Source organism: Fusarium mangiferae (genome assembly GCF_900044065.1).
Source record: "Fusarium mangiferae strain MRC7560 genome assembly, contig: FMAN_scaffold004, whole genome shotgun sequence".
In the NCBI taxonomy this organism is placed as follows: Eukaryota; Fungi; Ascomycota; class Sordariomycetes; order Hypocreales; family Nectriaceae; genus Fusarium; species Fusarium mangiferae.
The window spans coordinates 1,575,569-1,599,054 of NW_024573924.1; the positions used below are offsets into that span (position 1 = coordinate 1,575,569).

At 49.9% G+C, this 23,486-nt stretch overlaps 6 protein-coding genes across 6 annotated transcripts; 3 read left to right on the forward strand and 3 right to left on the reverse strand.

The window, feature by feature from the left end:
- Positions 1–824: 824 nt before the first annotated feature.
- Positions 825–5,457, forward strand: FMAN_09082 (uncharacterized protein; the record flags this gene model as incomplete). Its single annotated transcript, XM_041829882.1, has 2 exons — positions 825–863; positions 937–5,457. The coding sequence occupies 2 exons, from the start codon at positions 825–827 to the stop codon at positions 5,455–5,457; spliced, it is 4,560 nt and encodes a 1,519-aa protein (XP_041680601.1).
- Positions 5,458–5,860: 403 nt separating this feature from the next.
- Positions 5,861–6,886, reverse strand: FMAN_09083 (uncharacterized protein; the record flags this gene model as incomplete). The annotated part of the gene is made up of 1 exon (XM_041829883.1): positions 5,861–6,886. One exon carries the CDS (start codon positions 6,884–6,886, stop codon positions 5,861–5,863), a length of 1,026 nt encoding a protein of 341 aa, XP_041680602.1.
- Positions 6,887–8,073: 1,187 nt separating this feature from the next.
- FMAN_09084 (uncharacterized protein) lies at positions 8,074–9,267 on the forward strand (the record flags this gene model as incomplete). The annotated part of the gene is made up of 2 exons (XM_041829884.1): positions 8,074–8,672; positions 8,727–9,267. The coding sequence occupies 2 exons, from the start codon at positions 8,074–8,076 to the stop codon at positions 9,265–9,267; spliced, it is 1,140 nt and encodes a 379-aa protein (XP_041680603.1).
- Positions 9,268–10,196: 929 nt separating this feature from the next.
- FMAN_09085 (uncharacterized protein) lies at positions 10,197–12,066 on the forward strand (the record flags this gene model as incomplete). Its single annotated transcript, XM_041829885.1, has 2 exons — positions 10,197–11,308; positions 11,358–12,066. 2 exons carry the CDS (start codon positions 10,197–10,199, stop codon positions 12,064–12,066), a joined length of 1,821 nt encoding a protein of 606 aa, XP_041680604.1.
- A 164-nt stretch (positions 12,067–12,230) lies between these two features.
- On the reverse strand, positions 12,231–13,336 carry FMAN_09086 (putative 2-nitropropane dioxygenase; the record flags this gene model as incomplete). Its single annotated transcript, XM_041829887.1, has 3 exons — positions 12,231–12,368; positions 12,432–13,243; positions 13,294–13,336. The coding sequence occupies 3 exons, from the start codon at positions 13,334–13,336 to the stop codon at positions 12,231–12,233; spliced, it is 993 nt and encodes a 330-aa protein (XP_041680605.1).
- Positions 13,337–14,237: 901 nt separating this feature from the next.
- On the reverse strand, positions 14,238–17,389 carry FMAN_09087 (uncharacterized protein; the record flags this gene model as incomplete). Its single annotated transcript, XM_041829888.1, has 5 exons — positions 14,238–14,617; positions 14,693–15,639; positions 15,689–16,873; positions 17,091–17,186; positions 17,250–17,389. The coding sequence occupies 5 exons, from the start codon at positions 17,387–17,389 to the stop codon at positions 14,238–14,240; spliced, it is 2,748 nt and encodes a 915-aa protein (XP_041680606.1).
- Between the last annotated feature and the right edge of the window lie 6,097 nt (positions 17,390–23,486).

A 23,486-nucleotide genomic window follows, 5' to 3' on the forward strand; every position in this document is an offset into this window, starting at 1 on the left:
GGTGACTCTCGGTAAGGGACCTCAGTGGATATCTCAAGCAGAGGGAGAATGTATATACTCTGATGATTTCTACATAATGTTATTGACAACACAATTTAGTTATTTGAAACCAAACAGTAAGATAGAGGATTCACTTTGGTAGTTTATGGTCTTGCTTGTATCAAATTGTATACGGATACAAACGTCAAGATTCCAAGGACCAACTCTTTACTGTTGCTGATCTTCTCTTCCCCTAGCCTAGCCTAATTCGCTCCTATTCAGTCCCTTGAAATTGGCTGCCCGTTCCTTTACTCCCCCGTTAAACCCGGTCAACAAACCACTTGATTGACCCCGATTAAAAGTGTTCCCCATCCCAGCTGAGGCCCTTGCTCTTCCGCCTCCACTGAATTCCCACCTCCGCCAACGCCTAGTTCGTCGCGACAGACATCATCAAATATCGGACAGGCCCAGACCATCATCACATCGTTTCCTTATGCCCAGAGAACACAACATAACGTCGATAACTTAGCCTTTACTTCTTTCAGCAATATTTCGAAGAATTAACTTACCGTCCGAGCCATTTTAGCTCTCCGTGGCACCATCCCCGAGCTGCGAGTCTGCGACTAAACACAAGTGTCTGAGCCCGTTGAGATGGAGTCTGGGGAGTCGACTGCCCCTACCAGTACCATCCAGACAACCAGATCTCGACAACTTCTTTTATCCTAAGGCTCGACTGCAAAGAAGAAACGACGCAGAGTGTCGAGCCCTTTTAGGCTTGGGCCTCGCCGTCGTTCCTAAGGCCGCATTTACGGTTGCGACTTCGGAACGGCGAGGAAGTTGTCGCAATGGAGACCAGTGAATATGAGACGAATACCTTGTCGATAGTATGTTTGAGTTACCCTTATACTCTTAGCCTTCCTCCGAAAGCATTTCTTTATCTAACTTTGAACTTTTCAGAACAACATCGCGTCGGTAGCCTTTCGCATCTACGAGCCTCCTCCTGACCAATCGCATGGCTTTCAATCATCCGCTCTCGAGATTCAAAGTTCCCTTCGCGACCAAGGAAAGCTTGTTTCGTACGACGCCGAACGAGTAGGAATATGGATCTTCCAAATCGTCAGCAAAGACGGGACGAGCAGTCTCGTCAGTTCTGCCCCAGGATCTAGCCTGGAAGCTTCAGGCTACACATTAGGGATGGTTGAGGAGGGTACCCTTGAACCAGTAGCTTTGCAGAAGAGCCGCATCCCGGGGAACACCACACAGAATGCCCCGAATAATGCAGCGTCGACCTCATCTCCGGCCGAGGCAAATAGCCGTAACCCTTTGATTTCACCAACTCAGGTCGCTGGAGGGGCTTTGCCAGACGGAGGGTCTCAGTCTTCAGCTCAGGCTACCGACATGAGGACGCCGCGGATAGTGCCAAAGATTATCTACGAACAGTTCATAGTCGCAGTCATTTCCTCGATAGCGTTTGCTTTCTGTAGTCGGTCTATGGCCATTCCACTGAACTACAGGACAATGTTGATTCCACCTTTGCAAGCCGATGCGAATGACCGGGAAAGGGGCTCATTGCAAGCCGATCCCGTCGTTGGCACGTTCAAGACATATCTCACTACTACGGGCTCTCTTGTTGTCAGTCTCACTTTCGCTTACTGCAAGAACCTGGCGACAGTGGAAGATGTTCTTACAGGTGATTCCTCTTCGCCAAGTAGCTCAGTGCTGGCTGCCCCCTATGGAGTTTTTGCAACAAAACAGAACTTTGCGAATGGGGATGGTCCGGATCGAAGCCTAGCACAGACACCTAATACGCAAGCTTTGAGCGTGAGAAGTGTCCCAGATACAAATGATTCGCAATGGAAGCACTCATGCCTCAAAGCACTCGAATACTGTGGACTCAACCCATCTCAATTCAAGTCGAGCCCCTGGGTCAACCTCCTTATTTCCAAGCCGACTTCGCAAGATGCGGACGGGGAATCTAAGCGATCACGGGCAACAGTTCCCTGGCCAGGATCGCTCTGCTTTCGAAAGAAGCCATTGGAAATGTCAACAACTCATCGTGTTGGCGACACAATGCTCAGTGGCCACGAGGAATGCCACGATCCTTTAGGAGATGCTCGTGGATGGTTCGCCAGTGCGTCTGAAAGGGAGGAGAGAATCTCCAAACGCAGAGCTGAGCGAATGTATGCTGTCCCTAAAGAAGTTAATGGTGCGAACCCCGTCGCTCAAAATCTCAATGGGCAGTCTCCTTTGACCATGAGGCGACCTAGCACCGCTGCCGCTGGTGTCATGTATCCAACACCCCCCGACGCAATTCAACAACACATCGGCATTGCCCATTCCTTGGATGGAGCGATCTCAAGTCCCAACAACCCGCCCCCGACCCTTGCAGTTGTCGATGCTGATATCACGATGCCAACAGCGACACCGATGCCTGATGCTGAGAATGACGCCTGGGGAGGCCATCACGAACAAAAGAGAGAACGAAGCAACAGCAACGCTATGGGCGATTCTGACGATGTAATGAACGACTTGGGTGAGGATGTGTTCGGGGACCACGATGTAACAGAGGATGACTTTAATTTCTTTGACGGCCCTGACGGCAACGATCTGGACATGGACATGCCAGATTTGCAACCAGCTCCTACTGCACCTGCGCCCCAGGTAATGCCTCCGCCGTTGTTATCACATCCGCAGCCGCATCCGCAGCCTCACAAGGCCATAGAGCCGCAGCCTGAAGTCAAACCAAAGCCAAAGATCAATGATTCTGTCTTCGCTAAGCCAGAACTGAAGCATGCCAGGAGCTCACTCAATGAGGAGCTTAATCACAGAATCAAAGTTGAGCGACCAGATACTGCCAAGCGAGGGTCTAGTCCATTTGACCCTGCCACGGTGTTCAAGCGAGTCCGGGCCTCGTTGTCCAGCCCTACCAAGGATGATTATGCTGTCCAGCCCCCTCGGAGAAAGAGTAGTGTCTTTGAAAAGGTCGAGTTTGATCCTAAGATCCCTCTGATCAACAAAAAGTATGAGCATGGCGGTGCATTCGACTTTTCAAAGGACCAGCGTAACGGAGATTCGAGGCCGAGTGCCCATAATCTTTCTCGAGATGAGTATCTCGAAGGGCAAGGAAAGCTGAAGCAGACTTCCAAATCACTTCTTGGGAACTCCCTTATCAGAAGTTTGACTGGTATTGACACATCTACTACCCATGCAAGCCCCCAGAGACTGAACGGGCATGATTGGATCTCTGAGGAGAGTGATCTCGAGTCAGACGGAGATGATATAAGTTCGCTCTCTGGTGGCCCAGTTTCTCCCGTCAAGTCCAGTATTAAACGAACCGTCGTGGATGATGATGTTCTTTCACAGGCTACAACTTCTAGAGAGACAGAACTGCTAGATGATTTCACTGATGAGCAACTTGCGATCGAGCTCCCAAAACTGTCCAAAACAGAATCGCCAGAAATGCTGCTACACCGTTTCTTTTTGGACCCAGAGCCACTGAACGTGGACGTAGGCCTTTCCAACCATGATTTTGTTGAGATTGCGCAAATCATCACCGAACAGGCTGCTACCGGGCGACTTGAAATTGGCCTCGAGCATAAGGCTGAGTCGTCTGTCTCCCTTGCGACTATGAGGAGCCATGAGCTCAATATCGCTCGGAACTCCTTACAACTTCTACACGATGTCATGCCTTCGAATTTGGGTACCCCCACGGCTGTGCGGTTGAAAGGGCTGCTGGAAATTCAGGACCTCCCCCTTGTAGGACAACCGAGCCGTCTCCAGCCCAGACCGATTCCGGGCAGAGATCCCAACGCTGAGCAATTGCGCGCAAACAATCTATACCAGATTCCTGTACCTCATCTGGAAGTGCGCAGATCAGAAACGAAACTCTCAGTACTTCCATCATCAATGTCTTTCTGGGAAGGTCTCGGGCTGTCACCTTCGTGGGGGCCAAAGGACATCTCCGCTCTTTGCATCTTTCCAGGCTGGAAGGGGATGTCAGACCACGTTGAAAGTTTCCTCGGCCGCGTAAAGAGTGTATATGAATCGTTGAAACTTGGCACTCTCAACAACCTGCCGTTGTCTGGAGATTGGAACGATGGCGTCTTGCCATATGAGGTTGATAGGATCTCGACTTCGCCTGACGCAACCGTGACTGGTCATGGCTCTGCTCTTGTGGAAAGCATGGAAGTGCTCCGAAGCTCTCTGTCAGAGTTGAAGTCGAAAGACAAGAATCTGGTCATTTACTTTGTTTACTCGCCAGATAATCCAGCTTCCATCATCGAGGCTTGCACGGCTTTCTACCGTTGCTTTGATGAGTACAGCGACCTTCTAGCAGCTCGTCGAGAATCTCCACAGAATGAGCTGGTGCTGCAGCTTGTTTCGTTAGATATGATCTCTTCCACGACGTCGCTAGTCGTCCCGACTCCCGCGGAAATGATTAAGCTCTGCATAGAGACATATGATAGGTGCACCTTGTTTTTGGATACCGAATTCGGTGGCCCTACACCGGCACCGGCAGTTATGCTCGAACAGCCTCCACCTCGCATGATTGACTTCAAGCTTACAACGTCACCTTCTCAGTCCCTTATGCATGAGAATTCCTGTTTACATGTTGGCTATGCTGAAAGTCTTGACGGCCGATGGATTACAGCTGCATGGACCGACAATCGTGGACAACGACAAGCGACCACGTCCTATTCAATCACTCGGAGCAGAACACCGGATCGTTCCGTCTCCCAACACAAGGCCGCCATCATAGCTGAGATCTGGGCGACTACGTTGACTATGATATCGATCTGGAAAGTTCATTGGCGAGTGATCATCACCAAGTCTGGGGTAATGGACCAAAGAGAGGTGGAGTGGTGGCAAGCAGCCTCAACGCTAGACGACAAACATTCATTCACCATGATTATCATGTCCGTCGATACCAACCCATCTTTGCAGCTGGTCCCGCCGATCGTGAAGATTCCTCATGCGGCAACCTCGGCGTTCTACTCGACACCAGTATCCACACCCCAGGCTAATATTGTTTCACCGGAGCAAACCACAACGCCGGCAACGCCTATGCGTGATGCTAGCACGTTAGCTGCTACACCTACAGCCGAGGGTGCTGCAGAAGCAGAGGCCGATTCCTTCCTGATCGATGCCACTGACCAGACATGGGGTGCCATCGTGGGACATCGACTCTGTAACTCTACTACGTTACTGGAAGTAAGACCGGCACTTGCCAGTGGATATTTGATTAAAAGAACAGGAACAAAGCTTGAAGACCCCCCGGTCGTGATGGAGGTCAACCTTGTTCACACAGAGGCTACACCTAGGGCGTACGAGCCTCTTCTAAGAGAAATGCTGTGCTATTTTAGGGGTCTCGGAACCCTAGCCAGAGCACGAGGTGTTGTAGATCGCGAGATGGATGTTCGACCTTGGCATATTGCAGCGGCAGAGAAGGGCGTGCGGGCGCTGCATCTACTATTATGATGATACAGGCATTGGGAGGCGTCGTTATTGGTAGTTGGCGTGTAGATTGTTGGTGTATGGCGTTTTTGCTCTGTGGTGCATATTTGCGATTGGATAAGCTGCTTATGATTCGAATACATACCGGCATTCTGTTTGCCACCTTCAAGCTCACCTCTCGAATTGTCGGGATGGCCATCTAGTAGGCTGTTGATACTAACGATAGTCGAGTAGCCAAGCAGACATAAGTAAATTAAGAGCAAAATGCTATATATTGAACTGTCTAGCAATAACTGCGGGTGCAAACTAAAGATCAGAAAACAAAACGAAAAAAAAAAAAACACGAGCATATTATTGAAGCTATGTGTTTTTAGCTTTTAGTGCTCAAGGAACTCCTTGGACTGGGTATCTTACGAGCAAGCCATTGTTATTGAGGGATTTCAAACCAGTCTCTCTCGTCCGACCCGTCCTGACCCTTTCGACGCCAAAGTTGTCTCTCAACGTCCCATTCCCAGAATTGATGACCCGGGTGCGTGGCGAAATCGTCGTTCTGAGACTCATGGGTAGTGTTCTGATCTTCCACCAATTCAGGGGTACTTGGATGGGTATCTGCTGAGGTTGTGTCTACCAGAGACCAGCCATGGAATTGGAAACTGTGAGAAAGAGCTTGAGATGCTTCTGTTGATAACTCCCAGGCGATATTCTCACCGGGGTCGACCATACTAGCAGAGTCCGAAGGCTGCAGCGAGGAAGTCCTCTCCGTGTGCAATTTGTCGCTGGCCGGCATGATCCATCTCCCATCTGAATCAGACGTGTTGGAGGAGATATCAAAAGATCCGCACAAGGAAGTAGTGCCAATCTTTGACAGTCCTTCGGGCTGTTCTGGCTCTGAAGCTACGGTTTTGAGGTGGAGGAGAGGGCTTTGGGCTCTTATGCGGCAGCGAGCCAGTAGCAGCTCGAGAGTTTTTTGAGATTGTTGATTCTTGGGGACTATGCCTTGACTCTTAAAGTCTTCGCAGGTGTTGAATTGGAAGGGCAAGGTTTCCTCTGGACAGGACGCACTTGACCCTTGCCCTTCTGGTTCAGGTCCCTGGGAATGTGCTGGGGAAGGGAGGTGGACACTCTGGTACAGTTCCTCGGGGTTATCACCAAGGACGAGGTCTTGCTCTAGCCCAGGAATGATATGAACCTGGCTCGTCTCCAAGTCCTGTTCAGAGCCAGATAGAGCCCAGGAGATTTCTACCACAGAGGGGAGCCCGGAAGTAGGCTTCTCGCTTGTCCCCAAAAGCTTCTCTGCTATGTTTTTGGAGACGAGGCCATAGGCTCTGCCGTAGATTATGGCACTGATTTGGAGAGGGTTCTGGGACTTGTTTCGTTGTTTGGAGAGGTTGTAATCGTTGGCAGAAACTGGCCAGCAGTTAATGATGACTAGTTGAGTGAAAACATCTGACATGTCTTCGACTTAGCGGGGAGGAGAGTATCTTCAGGGTCCTGTTCTGAAACGAGTGAGTAGCCCCAGAGGGGATATGAGGATGGAAGAGGCCCAAGACTTGTAGGAAGATATCGAGTGAGGCTCCAATGTCAGACACATCACGGCAGTCAGCGGGGACCGAGGTTAGCAAAGGGAGTTGAAAGGGCCTTTTTAATATTTGTGAAAAATAGGATTAACAATGATAGTCAATGACCACTTCTAGCCAAGCCCAGTATACCAACGCCCGGCAACATAATGAAGGATGCATAGCGTGAAGCATTTTTGATCAGCATTGTTGTCTTGGAACAAATCAGGCTGAGAGGGACTGGGGAATGGGGGATTTCCGAATGAGAAAGCCACGTAGTCACCCACCTGTGAGTTGTCACATTCACCGATATCACATTGCATAAATCACATCAGAATGCGGAGCTAATGCAGAAGACCAATTGTGAAATACAAAGCGAGGTGCTCGGGGAGTCGAGTCTGGGCCTCGAGACGTCACTGGTGATATAATCACCACCAGCCCCTCAACTTCAAAAGTTACAATTCCCTAAATAGGGACAACCCTTACAGTTTCCTGACCTATAGAACCCTTGTATATCACCGTGTCTGCCCTGATTCTGCTATCTTCACTTTGTAATTGTTCAGTCAATGCTTTACTTGGCCAACCTCGGCCAACCACGGCTCGATATCGCTCACTAAACCAGTTGACTGCATAATAGCATGGTCCCTTGTTCTGCAGCCAGGGTGGGTTGAAAGAGAAGATGTAGCCATCTATAGGTAAACATGGCCCTCCTAGCTACGGTATATCACAGCTGTGTAGTGCTCGTCTGGCTGAGGGAGCGCTGTGTCTTTGTGGTTTTCTCTGCCACGTATCGGCCATGTAAATTCCCATCATGGTACGCCATCCATGTTCGTGCCGGTACTTGATGAGGCTCAACTGATCTGGTCCATGATAAGACCGGGATCGAGAGCCTAACTTGAGGCCTGATCGTATACTCTGCTGCTTCTCTTCCTTCATTTTCCTCGCCAGCGGTTGCTTGGAGTCTTTGGCGACCTGGGTCTTCTCCCTTTTCTACTTCCTTGGTATTCTTCCAAGTGTGGTCTGAACTCCGACTTTCTGGGTATACTTAAACCTCATTACGGCCAGGACAGGTATCAATGCTGTCATGATCGTGCGATCACATTATCCTAAAAAGAAATCGTTGAGAAAAGTGTTTGGGGGTTTCCTGCCTGGACCTCTGGAGAAACTTGTGAAGCAGAAAGCAGAGAAGGAGAAGAAAGAGAAGGCAAAGTCGCGTCCCCAAGCATCCGTATCATCGTCACCGGCATCGGCAGCAAAGCCTTCGACATCCCCCCAAGTAGAAGGAATCACAGCCTGGGCTTCAGAAACATATCTGCTACCGGAAGCACCGAACCCTCTTTCAGAGAGCAACGTCGAAAGCCCCGTGATTCAGAAGCAGATCTTCATCGCAGCGAGCAACAGCAACATTGACGAGTCCAACATTACTACCGTCGACCCTCGAGGTCAACCTCAGACACGAGCCCTTTATCCTTTGGATTACAACACTCTCGTTACCTCAGCTCTCTATTCTGAGCCATATTCATTACCAATATCAGAACAGTACATCCAGTATACTGCTCCCAGTTTTACCTCCTCTATCACCCAAGCGTCGGACTTGGACTTTGATATCAATGACAGCTTTCCCCTGCCAGAGTCAACCCAGACCACATCCAAGTCTTTCCAACAATCCAGGACACAATTTGGGTTAGTTATTCAATACCGTTTGCATCCTTTCAACTTGACTAACATGGTTTCTAGTGCTCCCTCTATCCAGAGCCCTCTAGTACCAGACTACATCCAAGACTTTGGTAATCCTTCTGGCCTTGCTTGGCCTTCAGACATGGGACACGACGTGCAACAAGAACTACCGCCACCCGGCCCCAGTATCTCCTCCTGTTCTTCTTCTGGACAGGATTTGAATCTAGTCAAAGCAACATATGATGGCGGCTATTCAACCCGCCAAAAGGTCACATTCGATAAGGATTTGGACTTGAGCTTCATAGCCCAAAGTTCTGTCGAAACACTCCATCGTTCGTCTCTTATACAAGTTATAAGTGTCCCACCAGGAATCGGCAGAAAGACTAAATGTCCCAGTGGTGCATTGATCGACATAGAACAGATCCTGTACGCCTGGGTAGAGTTCGAGTCTCATCGCCTCACATTCCCTCCTACTCGACTATATTTCGTCGTATACAATGACTTTATAGGCGACGATGGTATTCATATAACCTTGGGCCGTGATTGGGTCAACAAAATCCAACAGGCCGGTCCTCAGATTGGTTACCAAGGTCAACCATAGATTCCCAACGTTTACGCAAGCTCCACGTTGCTGCCCCTTGGAATAGGTGCAGCTTCTGTGCAGCACCAGTACTGGTTGAATTGCACGATTCAACCCTTTTGATACGTTCAGCTGGCTCGGAGTCATAATGACTCCTGGAGCCGCTCTCTCATATAGCATCCGTTCATTACCTGCATATGGTTTCTTTCCTTTTACCTGGTCCTTTCTGATCGCAGTCGAGATGTTGCACTTTTTGGCCTTGCCATGTCTAACTCAAGGCTTGTGCCTTACAGAACTTCGTGTTGAAGGATGACGACAGCGCTGTTTGGATGTGTTTTCTCCTGTACACAACATGTGTATATACGCTCTCTGTATCTACGGCTTGGCTTGCAGCTTTTTTCTATTGCTTGTTAACGGCGGGGAATGTTTTGGCGTCTTTATGATTTTGGGCCGTTTATCGATGACTTGTATGGTTTGAGACACAGAATGAAACATCACCATACAAACAAATTCGCCCGCAATGACACTCATAGGCCTAAACTCTAGTGACTTAGATTAGTGACAGGGAAATGAAGTTGAAGCATGTTGAATAGAGACTGATACCTAGGTCTAGCTATCAGACGGGAGTACGTACCTACTCCCTAGACCCCGCTATGACGCTCTATTTTCTACAACGTGAAACTAATATTAGGCAGGCAGGCACCACAGTAAGCAATGGCTGACTCACTGTTGGAGTCGTATAAGTTTTTTTTTTCTCTTCCTCAGCCAAAATCCTTCATGTTATAAAATCGAATTAGAACAGTTCCAAGATCTTTTGATTTTTTGACATCAGTTAAAGACAAACCTCAAGACTCGATAGACCCGAAAATACTGCTACAAGCCAGATCAGGGTAAAAACTGCATCACTTCATAACCACCACCACCTCAAGAGCCTCAGGCGAAATGAAACTATGATGGATAGAACATCTCTGGCAAGCCTTCCAGATGATATTGTTCTCGATATTGTCGAGCATCTCGACACAGCTCGTGACGTAGCTCACGTTTCCGCCTTGACGAAGCATCTCCAAAGTCTCATACGCCAAGATGGCTGGCGTACCTTCGTCAAGACTCGGTTCCCATCCCTCCAGATAGATACAAATTCAGAGGGTCTCTGGAGTTCTGTTGCAGATCGTGCAACGTACTTGGATCGTTGCTGGGAAAAGCGCGGCTTCTGGGTCAATGTGCTGCATGAAAAGAAGAACCAGCCAGAAAGATTCCAGCGTCGAGTTGCTGGAAGCCAGTCAGTGCTGTTCCATTCTGTCATTGATGCGCGGCTTATGTCGTCGCCGAACAATGAGGTTATTGCCGCCGGCGTGGGTGAGAATCTTATGGTCTGCATAAAACCTGTTGATGGGCAGCAAGATGCTTGGTATCAGATTGGGGGCCATGATCATGGCTATCGAGCTGGTACTGGAGATGTCACAGCAACTTCTGTCACAGAGAATGACGGGATACCCAATATTGTTGTTGGGAGGGCCAACGGTGACATTAGTATACACTCTGGCAAAGACAAGTTTGCAACAGTCGCAAGACACTTGAATCCAACGGACGAGGCACTTCTGAGCCATGCCTCCGATCCTATGCGGAAATCCCCTGGCCAAGTGGCAGTCTCATCTCTACAGTGGCATCCCGAGACGAATCTCCTGGCAAGCGGTAAAGGCTCGGTTTTGACCCTCTACAATCTCAGTGTGTCAGATGACCAAGTACTGAGCCCTTTGGATTGCCATGAATTTTCCAAAGCCAGTCCTGCAGATGAGGCGTCACTCTTACGCAGCACCAAGTTCATGGGCAAAGATATCATGGCTTGCGCTTTAGGCGGAACTCGAAATCCTCTGCGTTGGGGGCAGCTCACCCCGACTGGCTTACAATTTTTCAACGCTCACAGTAACTCTATGCACGTAGACGATGCTTCGAGGTTGATAAGTGGGGGAGTCAGTGAGAAGACCACAGTTCGAGCAATCGAGCCAGTCAGGGGCGGAAGTGAAAATCTTCTTCTGAGTGCATGGGACGATGGCACATATAGGCAAGTTTATCTCACAAAACTTATGGTCAGCTATTAACCCCTTATTCAGGCTTTTAGATATCCGAACACCTTCACCACAAGACGCAGTATACCGTGATCGCTTTCAACCCTATCAAGCAGGTAGTTCTCTCCTTGTGTATGGCACAGAGCGTTTCGTATCCGGCAGTAACACAGCACCGGATATCCGTCTATTTGACTTCAGGTACCCAAAGCCATATCATCACACAACTGCTCTTCCATGCTCGCCACAATGGCCCTTTCCCAGCCAGAAGGATGATCACATTATGAAGCAAGGATGGGCGCCGGAGCATCAACCTCAGAAATGCGATCCTCAAAACGGGGTATTGTGTTACTGGCATGGAGCTTCAAGGCGAAACTACTGGCGTCCCGACGCTACCATTCATATTGGCAGTCCCACATATGACAGGATCTATTGTCTGGCAAAAGCGTCTGATCTTTCAGATACCATATACTGTGGCGTTCGCGGTGCCATTCTCGAGATGAACCTCCATCTCACAGAGGACATGGTGCATAATCATAACCAACGAACTACCCCTACAGATTGGAGCACGGGGAGACCCGGAGGCAAAATCTCGCTGATCGAGACAGGCGTGAGCCTTACCCAGACGAAGGAATGGTCGCTTGATAATCGCGGTGTTCCAGAGCTCGTCGTTCAGCAGCCTCGGCCTCGTAAACGAATAGAACTATCAGACGAGGAAAAGAGACACCGTTTGGACTATGCATTTCATAGATTATAGGATTTCGACGACGCGGGTGCATAGAACTAGAAAGAGCATACTCATTCATAGACAAGACACAGTTTAAAAAGTCGCTTGCAATTAATTCTTTCTTCAGCAAACATAAACAGCACATCTTCGTACAAGTTCTAAGCAAAATCTCGCGAGTCTAGTATCTTGTAGCTCTATAACTTTGACTCGGGCACCAGAAGCGCGAGTCTCTCTTTCAACGCCGTCTCCGCCTCCTTCTCAATTCTGTGAACAAGGACATCGCATGTAGGAATATCATTAATGAGGCCGATGACCTGGCCAGTTGTCCAAACCTGCGAATTGTGTTAGTCATTGCATCCTCAACTCAACTCAGCTCAACTCAATGTATAACTTACGCCGTATTCAGTATCGCCGTTCACAAAGACCTCCTTTCCTCGCTTACCACTCACAAACGGGGCAATCTCGGCAAACTCGCCCTTCTCACTCTTCTTCTCGACCTCGAGAGCCTCCAGGGCAACCTTGTTCTTGAAGAGTCGGGTGGTGTTTCTCCATCTGCGCATGAGGAGCGTTGTGTCGGTCTCGTCGGCGCGCACAATCTCCTCCTTGACCTTGTGGTGCACTGGAGCCTCGACCGTGCACATGAATCGCGTCCCCATGTTGACTCCAGAAGCGCCGAGGCACAGCGCGGCGGCGAGTCCGTAACCATCTGCGAAGCCACCGCTGGCGATGAAGGGAACGCCGAGAGTTTGACGGGCCTTGCTGAGCAGGATAAAGTTGGTAATGTCGCTCTCGCCAACGTGTCCACCGCACTCAAAACCGTCGATACTGAGGAAGTCGACGCCAAGCTTGACGGCGCTCTGAGCATGGCGAATCGTGGTGCACTTGTGGAGAACAATGATGCCGGCCTTCTTCAACTGTGAGATAACAGGCCCGGGAGAGTTTCCTGCAGTCTCGACGACCTTGATTCCCTCGTCTATGATAGCCTGAGCGTACGCGGCGTAGTTCGGGGGCACCATGGCGGGAAGAAGGGTGATATTGACGCCAAAGGGGTTCTTGGTGAGGGTGCGGCAGCGTTGGATCTCCTTGCGCAGTTCCTCGGGCGTGGGGAAGATGAGGGCGGTGATGATACCCAGGCCGCCGGCATTGGAGACGGCTGAGGCGAGGTCGGCGGTGCCTACGTGCATCATGCCGCCTTGGACGACGGGCACTGGAGATGGTCAGTACGAGAGTCGAGGATGTGGGATTGGGTGTGCAAACCTCTGATGCCGAGTTGCTTGGTGAGTTCTGTCGCAAAAGGCATGGTTGCTGATGGCTGATGGTTTTTGGTTCTTGGTTCTTGGTGAAGAAATGGACTAGAGATAAAAGTGAAAGAAGATAAGAGAAGAGTAGTAGAGATTCTAAGTCTATGGTCTGGTATGGTATCTATGTCTATGATATATTATCAAGCTCACCTAAGAAACAAGTCAAAGAAAATGGCCCGAGGCTGCGTACGTGACCATTCTCGGTCGGTATGTCCCTTAAAAAGGTGCCGAGGTATGATGCACGTTGGTCTCCACTAGCTTCCCCACACTCTTAGCTCGAAAGGAGTCGGCTCGGCCCCTCCTTTTTTTTTCTCCCTTCAAGTTCGCATGTGGATGTGGATCTTGCATTCAACTCAATCCAAGATGGATCTTGCGGGGAAGAGTCAATCCAGTCCCAACCGTTGCAGACTAATCTTGGAGAAAGTCAACTTTTAAACAGGATCCCCATGTTTCAGTCTCGTCTTCTCTCACGCTTTGCTTCACATCTCGTGCTCGGGCAAGACGAGTGATCTGATCTCTACGGAGTACAAGATTCACATAATGAGAAAACTCTCTCCTATAATCACTACTGTAGCTGGCATTGAAGCCACGTTATCCTCTTCTGTCCTTCATATCCAACGCCAACTTCATCAAAATATGCCTTTCCAATCAATTCACACAACAAGTCATCCATAAAACGCCGCATGTATACGATAACCCATATCGTGGACCATCATGTTATCCCTCATTTTCCCAGCCAGGACCAGCATCTTTCAATAGATGGCGTGTTAACCAACATCTTGCCTGTTGCCCATATTTCCTCAAACCAGACGCCTGAAATCCCCAAGGTTGTCGCTTCCTTCACTACCATTGCTGGTCGTCATATTATCCTGCTGGCCTCCCCTTCTAGTCGATACCCTTTCAGTTGATGTTTGGCTCCAGCAACCGGACCGGTGGACTTCTGTCTCTCGGCTTCTCGATCAGATCAGCGTATGCATCGAGACTCTGGCCCATAACCTTGACAATCTCAAAGATATGTGTTCCTTTGAAAGTCTCTGCCCAGAGTCGCACAACTGCAACAGCCAGTTGTCGCAACTTGGCACTGTCGCTTGATGGCACCTCGTTCTGCCCCGAAAGAGATGGGTCGATTGGCGGGACCGCAAATTCAGTCTCATCAAGCATCCGTCCAACCATATCCAGTAGGTTTTTCTCCTCGGGTGAAGCGGGAGCGTCGTGCGGCCCAATAGCCGCAATCGTGAGTAGCCACTTGGATACCAAAATAGCACATTCAAAATTGCACACTATGACAATGAGTTAGCGATCGAGTCGAGATCAAGACATCTCCAAGGGCCCAAAGCATGCAATGAATGACTTACGCGAATGCTGAATGCTCCATTCGGCCGACTTGGTTCTGGCTACGTAGTTGACGCCAGCCTTAACCAGCATCGACAGGGCGTGGAATGCTTGGAACACTGCCCGGTGCAGTCTTAGACTCCGTACTAGCAAGGGGGTCCTGCTCAGCGCCGACGCCACCAAAAGCGGATCCCGGGTCTCGAGCGCGGTTGACGGCGTGACATCGGTATAGAGTCGGATGTAGGCTTGTCGCAGTAGCGCTGTAGCCGTGTAATCCAAGGTTCCTCCCACATTCGAGTCCAATGCGTTGTAATGTCCGGCTTCCGCTGCCCTCAGCTGATGCTGATCTTCGAAACTCGTCTGCCATACACGCAGCGCTTGCGTAACCTCCTCGACATCTTCGGGTTTCATGGTTCGGTGGATGTTGTATGGCAGACCAGTTGCGAAAGATGTCTGCTTCAGAAGATAGATATGCTGGATGAGGGCGTGGATGAGAACATAGCTTCCCAGTGACGACAGATGTTGGGGAAGTCCCTGGTTTGTTCTGCCAAAAAGTCGTGAGAAGGCGTCATGCAGGGTGAGCTCCATCATTGGCGTCGACTGTCGCATTTCCTGCCATTGCCAAGCTGTCTCAGCCCTCCAAAGTTTACCTCTTTGAGGGAGCAAGAGGTTCAACTCGGATGTCAATAACAATGGGGGCATGTTATAGGCAATGCTGCAAAGATTAAAAAAGCAATAAGCAACGAGCTTCGTCCTTGTGGCTGTTTCCAGTCGAATCCAGGTTTCCCAGTCGTTAACAGCACTCTGGTTGATTTCTGCTACAAGGCCTTCTTCTCGAATGAGAATTGCCAAATTGCTCTGCAGTGACAGCGCTTCATGAAGGATGGTCGGCACGCCCCAAAGACCGACAGCGAATAGAAGTAGAACTGCTTGGATGGTCTCAATCCGAGCCTGGGGAGTATTTGGAGAGCTAAACACGGTTAAAATTGAGCGTCAGTTGAACACAGAATGAGACTTACTATGGCTCTCGGTGAGTATCCTGTGTTGTAGGTCGCTCCGACTGTGCAGATGCAAACGAGTGGCGGTATGTGGCACTTGGCGAGGGCCTCGTGGAATGAGGACTGTAAGCGGAAGCAGTCGGTAATAAAGCGTGAACCTCCGAGATGCGCCTTCTTCGAATCTGCTCCATCGCGACAGCCTTGGCAGCATACCAAAGGGCATAGCCTCTGTTCTTCTCAAAGCGATATTGGGCCCCCACGGCAAGGATAGCAAGCAACAACTCGGGAGCGGCCTCGGCAGGTGAAAATGTTGGAAGATGAAGGAAGGGCAGATGCTCGTGGAGTCCGCTGATATATCCTTCCAAGAATCTGGTCGATGTGTGCCTGGACGGGAACACAAAGTCATTGGGTAGAACAGCCGAGAACTCATCCAGTCTGTTCTTAATCACAGTGTGGTCGGATACTGAGATACGAAGGGCTGACTGTCGTGCTGCTTCGTCGATACCCCGAGCGCCAGGGTCTGCAGGATCTCGTGCCTCAGTTTGCATCGGAGGGAAGCGGCCTGGCACAAAGGACGATTTTGATGATCTTCTCCCCGAAGGTCCTCCTTGGCTCCGAGAATACATCATCTGCTGTTCGATTTCAAAATTTGGAGGTAAGAAATGTGACGAAGAGGTCAGCTCGTCAAGGAAAGGGTTATAATCATCATAAGAGCCAGTAGGGAGCTGTTGAGGCACGTATCCGGATCCCAGAGGCTGATCTTCCCGGGGTCGCTCCGTGGTGTATGCGACGATGGACTCTCCATAGCTACTCTTTCTTCGGGAATCTGGTGAATGTGGTGGAAGAGGCGCTGCATTAACATTTCTCTGGACAGGTGTCACTGAGCTCGCGAGGGCTGCATCAGAGAGCAGGTCAAGATTGCAAGCCGCAGTTCGGGGCTGAGTCCGGGGATCCTGAGGGCCTTGTTGAGCATTTGGTGGAAGGCCATGGTGGAACTGTTGTGGCTGCGGGAGTGGTTGTTGTGGTGGCGGAGGTCGCGATACATTTAGATGTTGCTGTCCGAGAGCCTCATTGCTCATCTGACCCTCAGAGATGGAACTCTTATGTGAAGCTGAGGATGTATTGGACGACAACTTCCTAGGTCGATTGTTGTCCTTGCTACCTTCATTTAAATGCACGAGCTTCTCGTGTCTAACAAGGAGGTCTCTAATATCCATATAAGCATGTGTATTTGATGACAAAACTGGAGTGACAGGAGAACCCCCAACTGGGATGATACATTAAAGTAAAGACAGGAAGAGGACGAGCGGAGATGACAAGATTTGAAAAAATATGTGGATGAGTGAGTGGTGAGTACTGTTTATGAGTGCCAGGTGGGACGGCCTGAGAGACGGGGTATATAGCGTAACTAGAGTAAACGTACCTTCGTCCGAATGTCTTTCCGCAGCGATCCCAACCACATGAGAATGGCTTCTCCTTGGTATGGGTGCGCTCATGTCGTTGAACATGTTCGACACGTCTACACATTAGAAGATCTTATCAGTATACTACCCTAACTCTTGTTCAACAACAGATGACGAACCTGAACCGCTTGCTACAGTACTTGCAGGGTAGAGTCTTGGGCTTTGGTTGGCGAACTTCAGTAGGCTCTGGCCCAACGAGAGGAGGAGGAGGACCAGGAAGTGGACGAGGAGGGCCCTCCATAGACTGGATGGCAAGCATGGTGAATATGAATGCGCAAAGAGCAAGTCCTTGATTCAGTTTCACGTCCGATGCTTGATACCAAAGTGTGGGGATGGGAGAAGTAGAGTAAAGAGACAGAGCAGATATGTAGCTAGATAGATGGAGATTGAGAGAAAGATTAGGATTTGGACCTGGATTTGGAGCTGGGGAAAGATAGATGCAGGCAGATTGCGGGGTGCGTTAAGGGTAGAGCATGGCATGTGGAGGAGGAGAAAATAGACGGTGGCCCGTGGACTGCTACTGTAGAAGGAGGGTTGCTTTTTGGTTTGCCTTCCGCGGGAGAGACGGGGTGGATGAGAAGATGGGGGGATGGGGTGGGCGGGAAGAACGGGGGGAGGAGAAACGAAGTCCAGTAGGAGTGGACAGGCCTGGGGGTACAGTACAGCGACGCCCAAGCAAGGCCAAGCCTAAGCCAAGGAGAGTGAATGAAATCCAAGGAGCTGGATGGGATGAGATGGAGTGGACGGACAAGGTCAAGGAAGCTCAAGGTCAAGCCTCAAAAAGACGAAAACACCCCTTTCTCTTTAGCGCTTCCCCTCTCGTGCACTACATTCAGTCAGTACTGTACAATACTGCACAATATCTCGGCTGCTTCCCCCACTCGAGCCGATAACCAAGGCAAGGTCGGTACTGGGGGTTGTTGGTGTTGAGAGTGCGTATGTACGGAGTACACTTCGAGATATGTATGTATGTATTGTGATTTTGGTGTGCTAGGCTGTGCTGTGCTTGTTGCACATTTACCGTCCTTCCAGATCTTATCAAGTTTGTCGTTCTTGTGGTGGTTGCAGTATGAAGGTGAGCAGCAATGCTGAGCGGTGTTCTCGGAAGACTGCTCCGAGACTTGGATATGGATATTGCATATGTCTATCAGTTTCAAATCCTGCAAGTGTTGTTCAAGCGTTGAAAGCGTTCTTTAACGCCCAGGTCAATTGATGTATAATTTTTCAATCGGGGAACCTGCCCATGTAAGCGTGAACGGCGGATAATGTGAATGTGAAAGAGGAGAAAACGGGAACAACAAGTGTCTAACTAGGCAAAACGTCAAAACCACGGAGACGTACCGCTCATCAAGCGAGGAGGGGTTTGCCCCGGACATGGAGAAGATGGAGAACCCAGAATGGCTGGTGTGTGTGTGTGTCAAGTTTACGGTGTAAGTCATCGCATCGGCGAGACACCCGAGGAACTGGCACTGGCACCGGGATCAGCCAAGATGGAGTAAATGCGGGTTCATGACGAGATAGTGCATTCGCATGGCCTTCAGTGCCTCCTGTACCGTGTTGGAGCGACGTTTCCCACCATCAACCGCATTCTCCTGTTGTTTGGGGGTTGGTAACAACCCAAATGCTCGAGGACATACACAAAGGACCTCGACCCAAGTCAACCAAGAGCTTGCCGTGCAGTCATGTCCCTGGTGGACGACTCAACTCGGCGGTGGGCGGAGTACACCGAGTAAGGTGTAGCGCCTGGGTTTTGTGCCTGCTGTAGGACAGCTTCAGCATTCGGTGCCACGTAGATGCGCCCAGAGCAAGACAACAGGGGGCGTGAAAGCAGAAAAGAGCGACAAGACGTGGCGAAACAGGGTAAAGAGGGGAGAGAGGAGACAACCCAACAGGAATGGTGTGGCAAGGTACGTATCCGCAAGTGAGAGTTGCAGTACGGATTGTGCGTAACTGTAACACCTAAGACTGTCCTAGGTGCTGTATCGGTTCGGATAACGCCTGAGGATAGGTGTAGGAAAATCCTCGGGCTGCTGCTGCGGCCTTCAGGTCGGACAGGGTATGACGGCGTAGCGCGGGCGCAAGGGCCAGGGCGGGGAAATTGGAGGTGATAAGCTACTAAGAGAGACTCGTAGGACTTTGTCAAGACATCCCTGGGTGCGGCGGAGCTGTCTACCTTGGTTTAGCATACCTAGCGTTCCTGATCGCGCCAAGCCTGACTGTAAGAATCAGGAGTCTGGATTTGAGAGTCGGGCGATGTTAGACCGAAATTGATACTTGTATATCGTGCCTCCTCCATACTCAACGAGGGGATAGATACTACATAAGCTGCCTTGTACGTAAAATGAATGCAACACTTCAACAGACTGACAGCCGACACTATTCCCTACTCCCAACTCGAATCAGTGTGGGGAGTGTGAGTGGACAGCATCAGTCTGTGGGAATGGATCTCTAAGGAGCCACTGAATCTGCCCAGATGCAAGCCACAAAGCGGCAGAGAAAGAAAGAGCATAGGAAAAAGAAAGGAAAATCAGCCGCGAGGGCATAAAAAGCACTTTCAAAAGGTGATCATAATGGTACCGTCCAGTTACTCCGCAATGGCGAAAGGACAGAGGCGGCAGACATAGATGGGTGATTCAGGTGAATCCCCTGCGTTCATAGGCGCGCACACATGGAATAAACGGAGTGTCTTGCCGTCTTCTCCTGACTGACGCCATACCAGCCTGATGATTGGCAACCTCAGGGAGAAACGGTTGGGCCAAGCTCAAGTCTGTCAGGCTGTCAGGTCTTTGTTCAAATAACCTCAGTGGGTAGCCAAGGCTACGGCGTGTTGAGGCGTACGCAGGGCTTGGTGAACCGCGTCCTCACCATCTGAACAGTCTCACTATTGTCTCGTCTGTGCCAATTCAGCTTGGGCAGCCAAGTCAACTCTCACCCACTCAGCGTTGCTAAGCCATCCTGGGCATGTGTCAGAGCTGTGAGGCGTGGAAGTGAAGTCTTGAAGGTGATTTATCATTGTCAGCCACAAGCGAGCAAGGGCGGTGCGGTTATCGACAGCCCAGGCACATGTTAAAACGGGACAGAAGTCTGGAGGATTCGACTGGTTGCAAACGTGTGATGATGATTCATCTCAGCCATCATGGCGGCACCGTCTCCAGTGCAACCGTAAGTACGGGGTAAGAGGCTACTCAATACAATAGACATTGATATGTATGTAAAAAAAAAAAAAAAAAGAAAAAGAAAGAAAGAAAAAAAAAAGGAAGAGGTTCAACAGCCTTCAAGTCAGTCACTGACTACCCTGAATATTTTCCATCTCCAGACCTCCAGCTCTTCACGGCTCCCACCCGAACGTACCCTCCAAGTACCGCCCGGTATATGCGGGGTGAGCACTCGCCCCATGGGGGGTTTGGGGCAACCTAAGGACCTTGCCTGTCCATCCTGACCCCTGCAACCAGGGTTTTCTAGTTCCCTTCCGGGCCAATCGTAAGAGCCCTAAAGACAGGCTATCTAGTTACGGCAGGTCTATCCTTGGTGGTTGAGATCCGTGTCAGTTTGGGGCCCAGGCGGATACACATACCATGACGACGCTGTATGTCCAGTAAATTTCAAGGTCGAAATTCGGCGGAAAATCGCGTTTCCCGCCTCCGACTTACACAATGTTGACCGTCCCTTTTGGCACTGAAAGAGTCTGACTGCTGATTTGAGTGCATACAACTCAGTCGGTCCGTCAACTGTCTGGGGAGGTTAATCCTCAACAGACATGTCCCGAGTCTAGCTTAGTTTGACACAATCCTAGGAATTTCCAGTGAGATAACTCGATATCGGAGTTGATTCGGCCAATATTAGATTCTACACGGATGTGCTAATGTTTGATAGGTAGCCCTGGAGGCTTCATGATCTAAGCTACCTACCTACCTACCTAATCCCTTCCTTACACAACTAGAATGTAATACACCTGCCTTGGTGTGATTTTTTCAAGCCGCCTTCCTTATCTGAAGTCATTCGTTTACACGTGATAGGAACCTTCATCTTCAGCTTGAAGAGGTACCTACCTACCTCGTAAAATTACTTTCCACTGCCATCGACAACCTTTTCAACTCGCCCATGTGCATTTCAACGTAGCTTATCCAATCAAAGCCACTCCTCCTCTCATCTTCACTGCCGCATTTCGCGCCGTTACTTTGGAGATCAAAGGCGCTACGAGAAAACGTTACGGAAAGAAAATCACTTCTCAGTTCAGGGTGGGAAGCGGAGACAGGGCTGATGCGGAGCAAAGGAGCTTGAGCAACACCAGATCAGCCCTCTCTAAGCACACTGTTTTACCAGGCCGATCGAATTCTTGATACCATCAATAAAATCCTGCTGTTTCACTAAGAGCCAGCCAAAGCCTCTGGCAGTAAAAATATGGAACCGGAATTTCCAGCAGTAACAGAACCTACCGCCAGAGATCCGGTCTTGATGTGCGGGTTTTTGCAGATCTACAAGCAACACGCTTGGAGATCCGGAATCCAAGGAAGTTGTCCGCCCTATTGCGCAATGACTAACACAATCCAACTGCATCGCAAGCGAGAAGGAAATTCCAAACTCTTCCCAAACTCTCCTCCTCCGTCGGCTCCGCTTCCGTCCTAGACCTGCCTTTACGTGGCTGCAACGATGCTGTCTACAACACCCCCAAGAAGTTGGCGATCAGCCTACAGTCAAGGTCCAGGGTCCTTGCTAAAACCAACCTGTTGAGTGTCTTCTCTCGCACTTTGTTGAGACAGGAATATGATGCCGTATCCCCATTGGCTGTTCAACGTCAACCAGCCTCGCGTTGTCTGTCAGCCAGCACAGGCTGGAATAGCTCCTGTCTCGCATGGCTAGAGACAATAGAATCGCCGAGTTCGAGAGCGGAACCGATTTCGCTTCTCCTCGGATGCGCTTAAATCGTCCCTTTGAGAAATTCTCCCGGGGACATTTGCCAAGTTCGGATACACAGTATAGGTTCGGTAGGTGGTTTTGGTATTTGCTAATAGTAACTAATAGATAGGTAGTGGAGGTTTTGAGATCAGACAAGCGAGTGCTGGGATCTGTGGAGGTGCGGGGATTGATGGTCGGTGCGTGTGGGGTAGTCTAGACTTTGGATCTTGCACCCAGGCCCGGGCTCAGAGGACATGACCATACTCATCTACAGTACTCATCAAGCTCAACTGGAGTCAGTCGTTCACCGGGCCAGAATGGGCAACTGAGCCTCTTTGCATCGTCGGAACTCGAGCTCGTGGAGATACCGGCCTCACTCTACCATATAACCTGGGCACCCTGTGCCCCATGAATATTGTCTGCCCCCAATCATGCAAGCATTCAGTCAGTCAGTCTGCCCTCAGCCCCCCTGCAGGTGCAGACCGCTAGAGTAGATGATTGATGCTGGCATTCGAATTGCCCTTTGTTGGCTAGCTTTTACCCCCGCCTTAGACAATTTCCCCGTGGGGTTGACTTCGTTACACACCGCGTATGAGCCGAGCCCATCATTTTCATTCCGCCGGGATGTTACCGAGTCCGGGAAAAGAAGGTTTGATTATAAGGCTACGGTGCAGTATACTAACTTGGCACTTATTGAATAGATTCAAGCCTATTTAAACATATGCGTACCTGACTCGCCGAAGACAATGATAGTCACATCATTTCGGGACCACTCATCAACTCGAGTCGGCCCAACACTTTGAGTTTCTTGATCTGGCCGAGCTTTCAAAACCCGGGGTCCCCAAACGATTTGCACGAGGTGGCAGCCACTTCGATCCGGGTGCAAATGCGGGGTTGAGAAACAACCTAGGAAAACCGCATCTGTATTGGGTGCCGCAACTTAGATTTCATCGGGAAGTCGGTCTTTGTTCCGGATAATATCGTGATAACCTCGGTCGTGTCAGGGCAGAGTTACTCGGATGTGCTTCCTTTGCTGTCGTATCGCAGTGTCGAAGTGCAACACCGGTAACACTGAAAAGGAGGTAAGAATCCATCAAAGATTTGTTGATAGTAATAACACTGGAAATGGTTTGAAGTGTGTCTTATCAGGACGCTGTTCAAGCTCGTGCCTGCTGGTGCCGACACAAGCTGAAGGGTCTCCTCAGTTCATACGAAACTATATGAAACTTTTCCGACCATCAAGACATTGAGTTTTTCCTTTCTTCCGTCCCTTGGTCAGTAGACTTTCAGCATCAGATGGAGAATTGTATTCGTCAGGTCATGCATGTTCAATGTCACCCGGCTGCTTTTGGTTTCTGCAATTTGTCACGGGATATACCTTACTTCTTGTGCATTGATATATCCAAGCAACAACATCAAAAAGCGTTGGTGCCGGCCTCGCTTCTCTTAGACTCTTATGG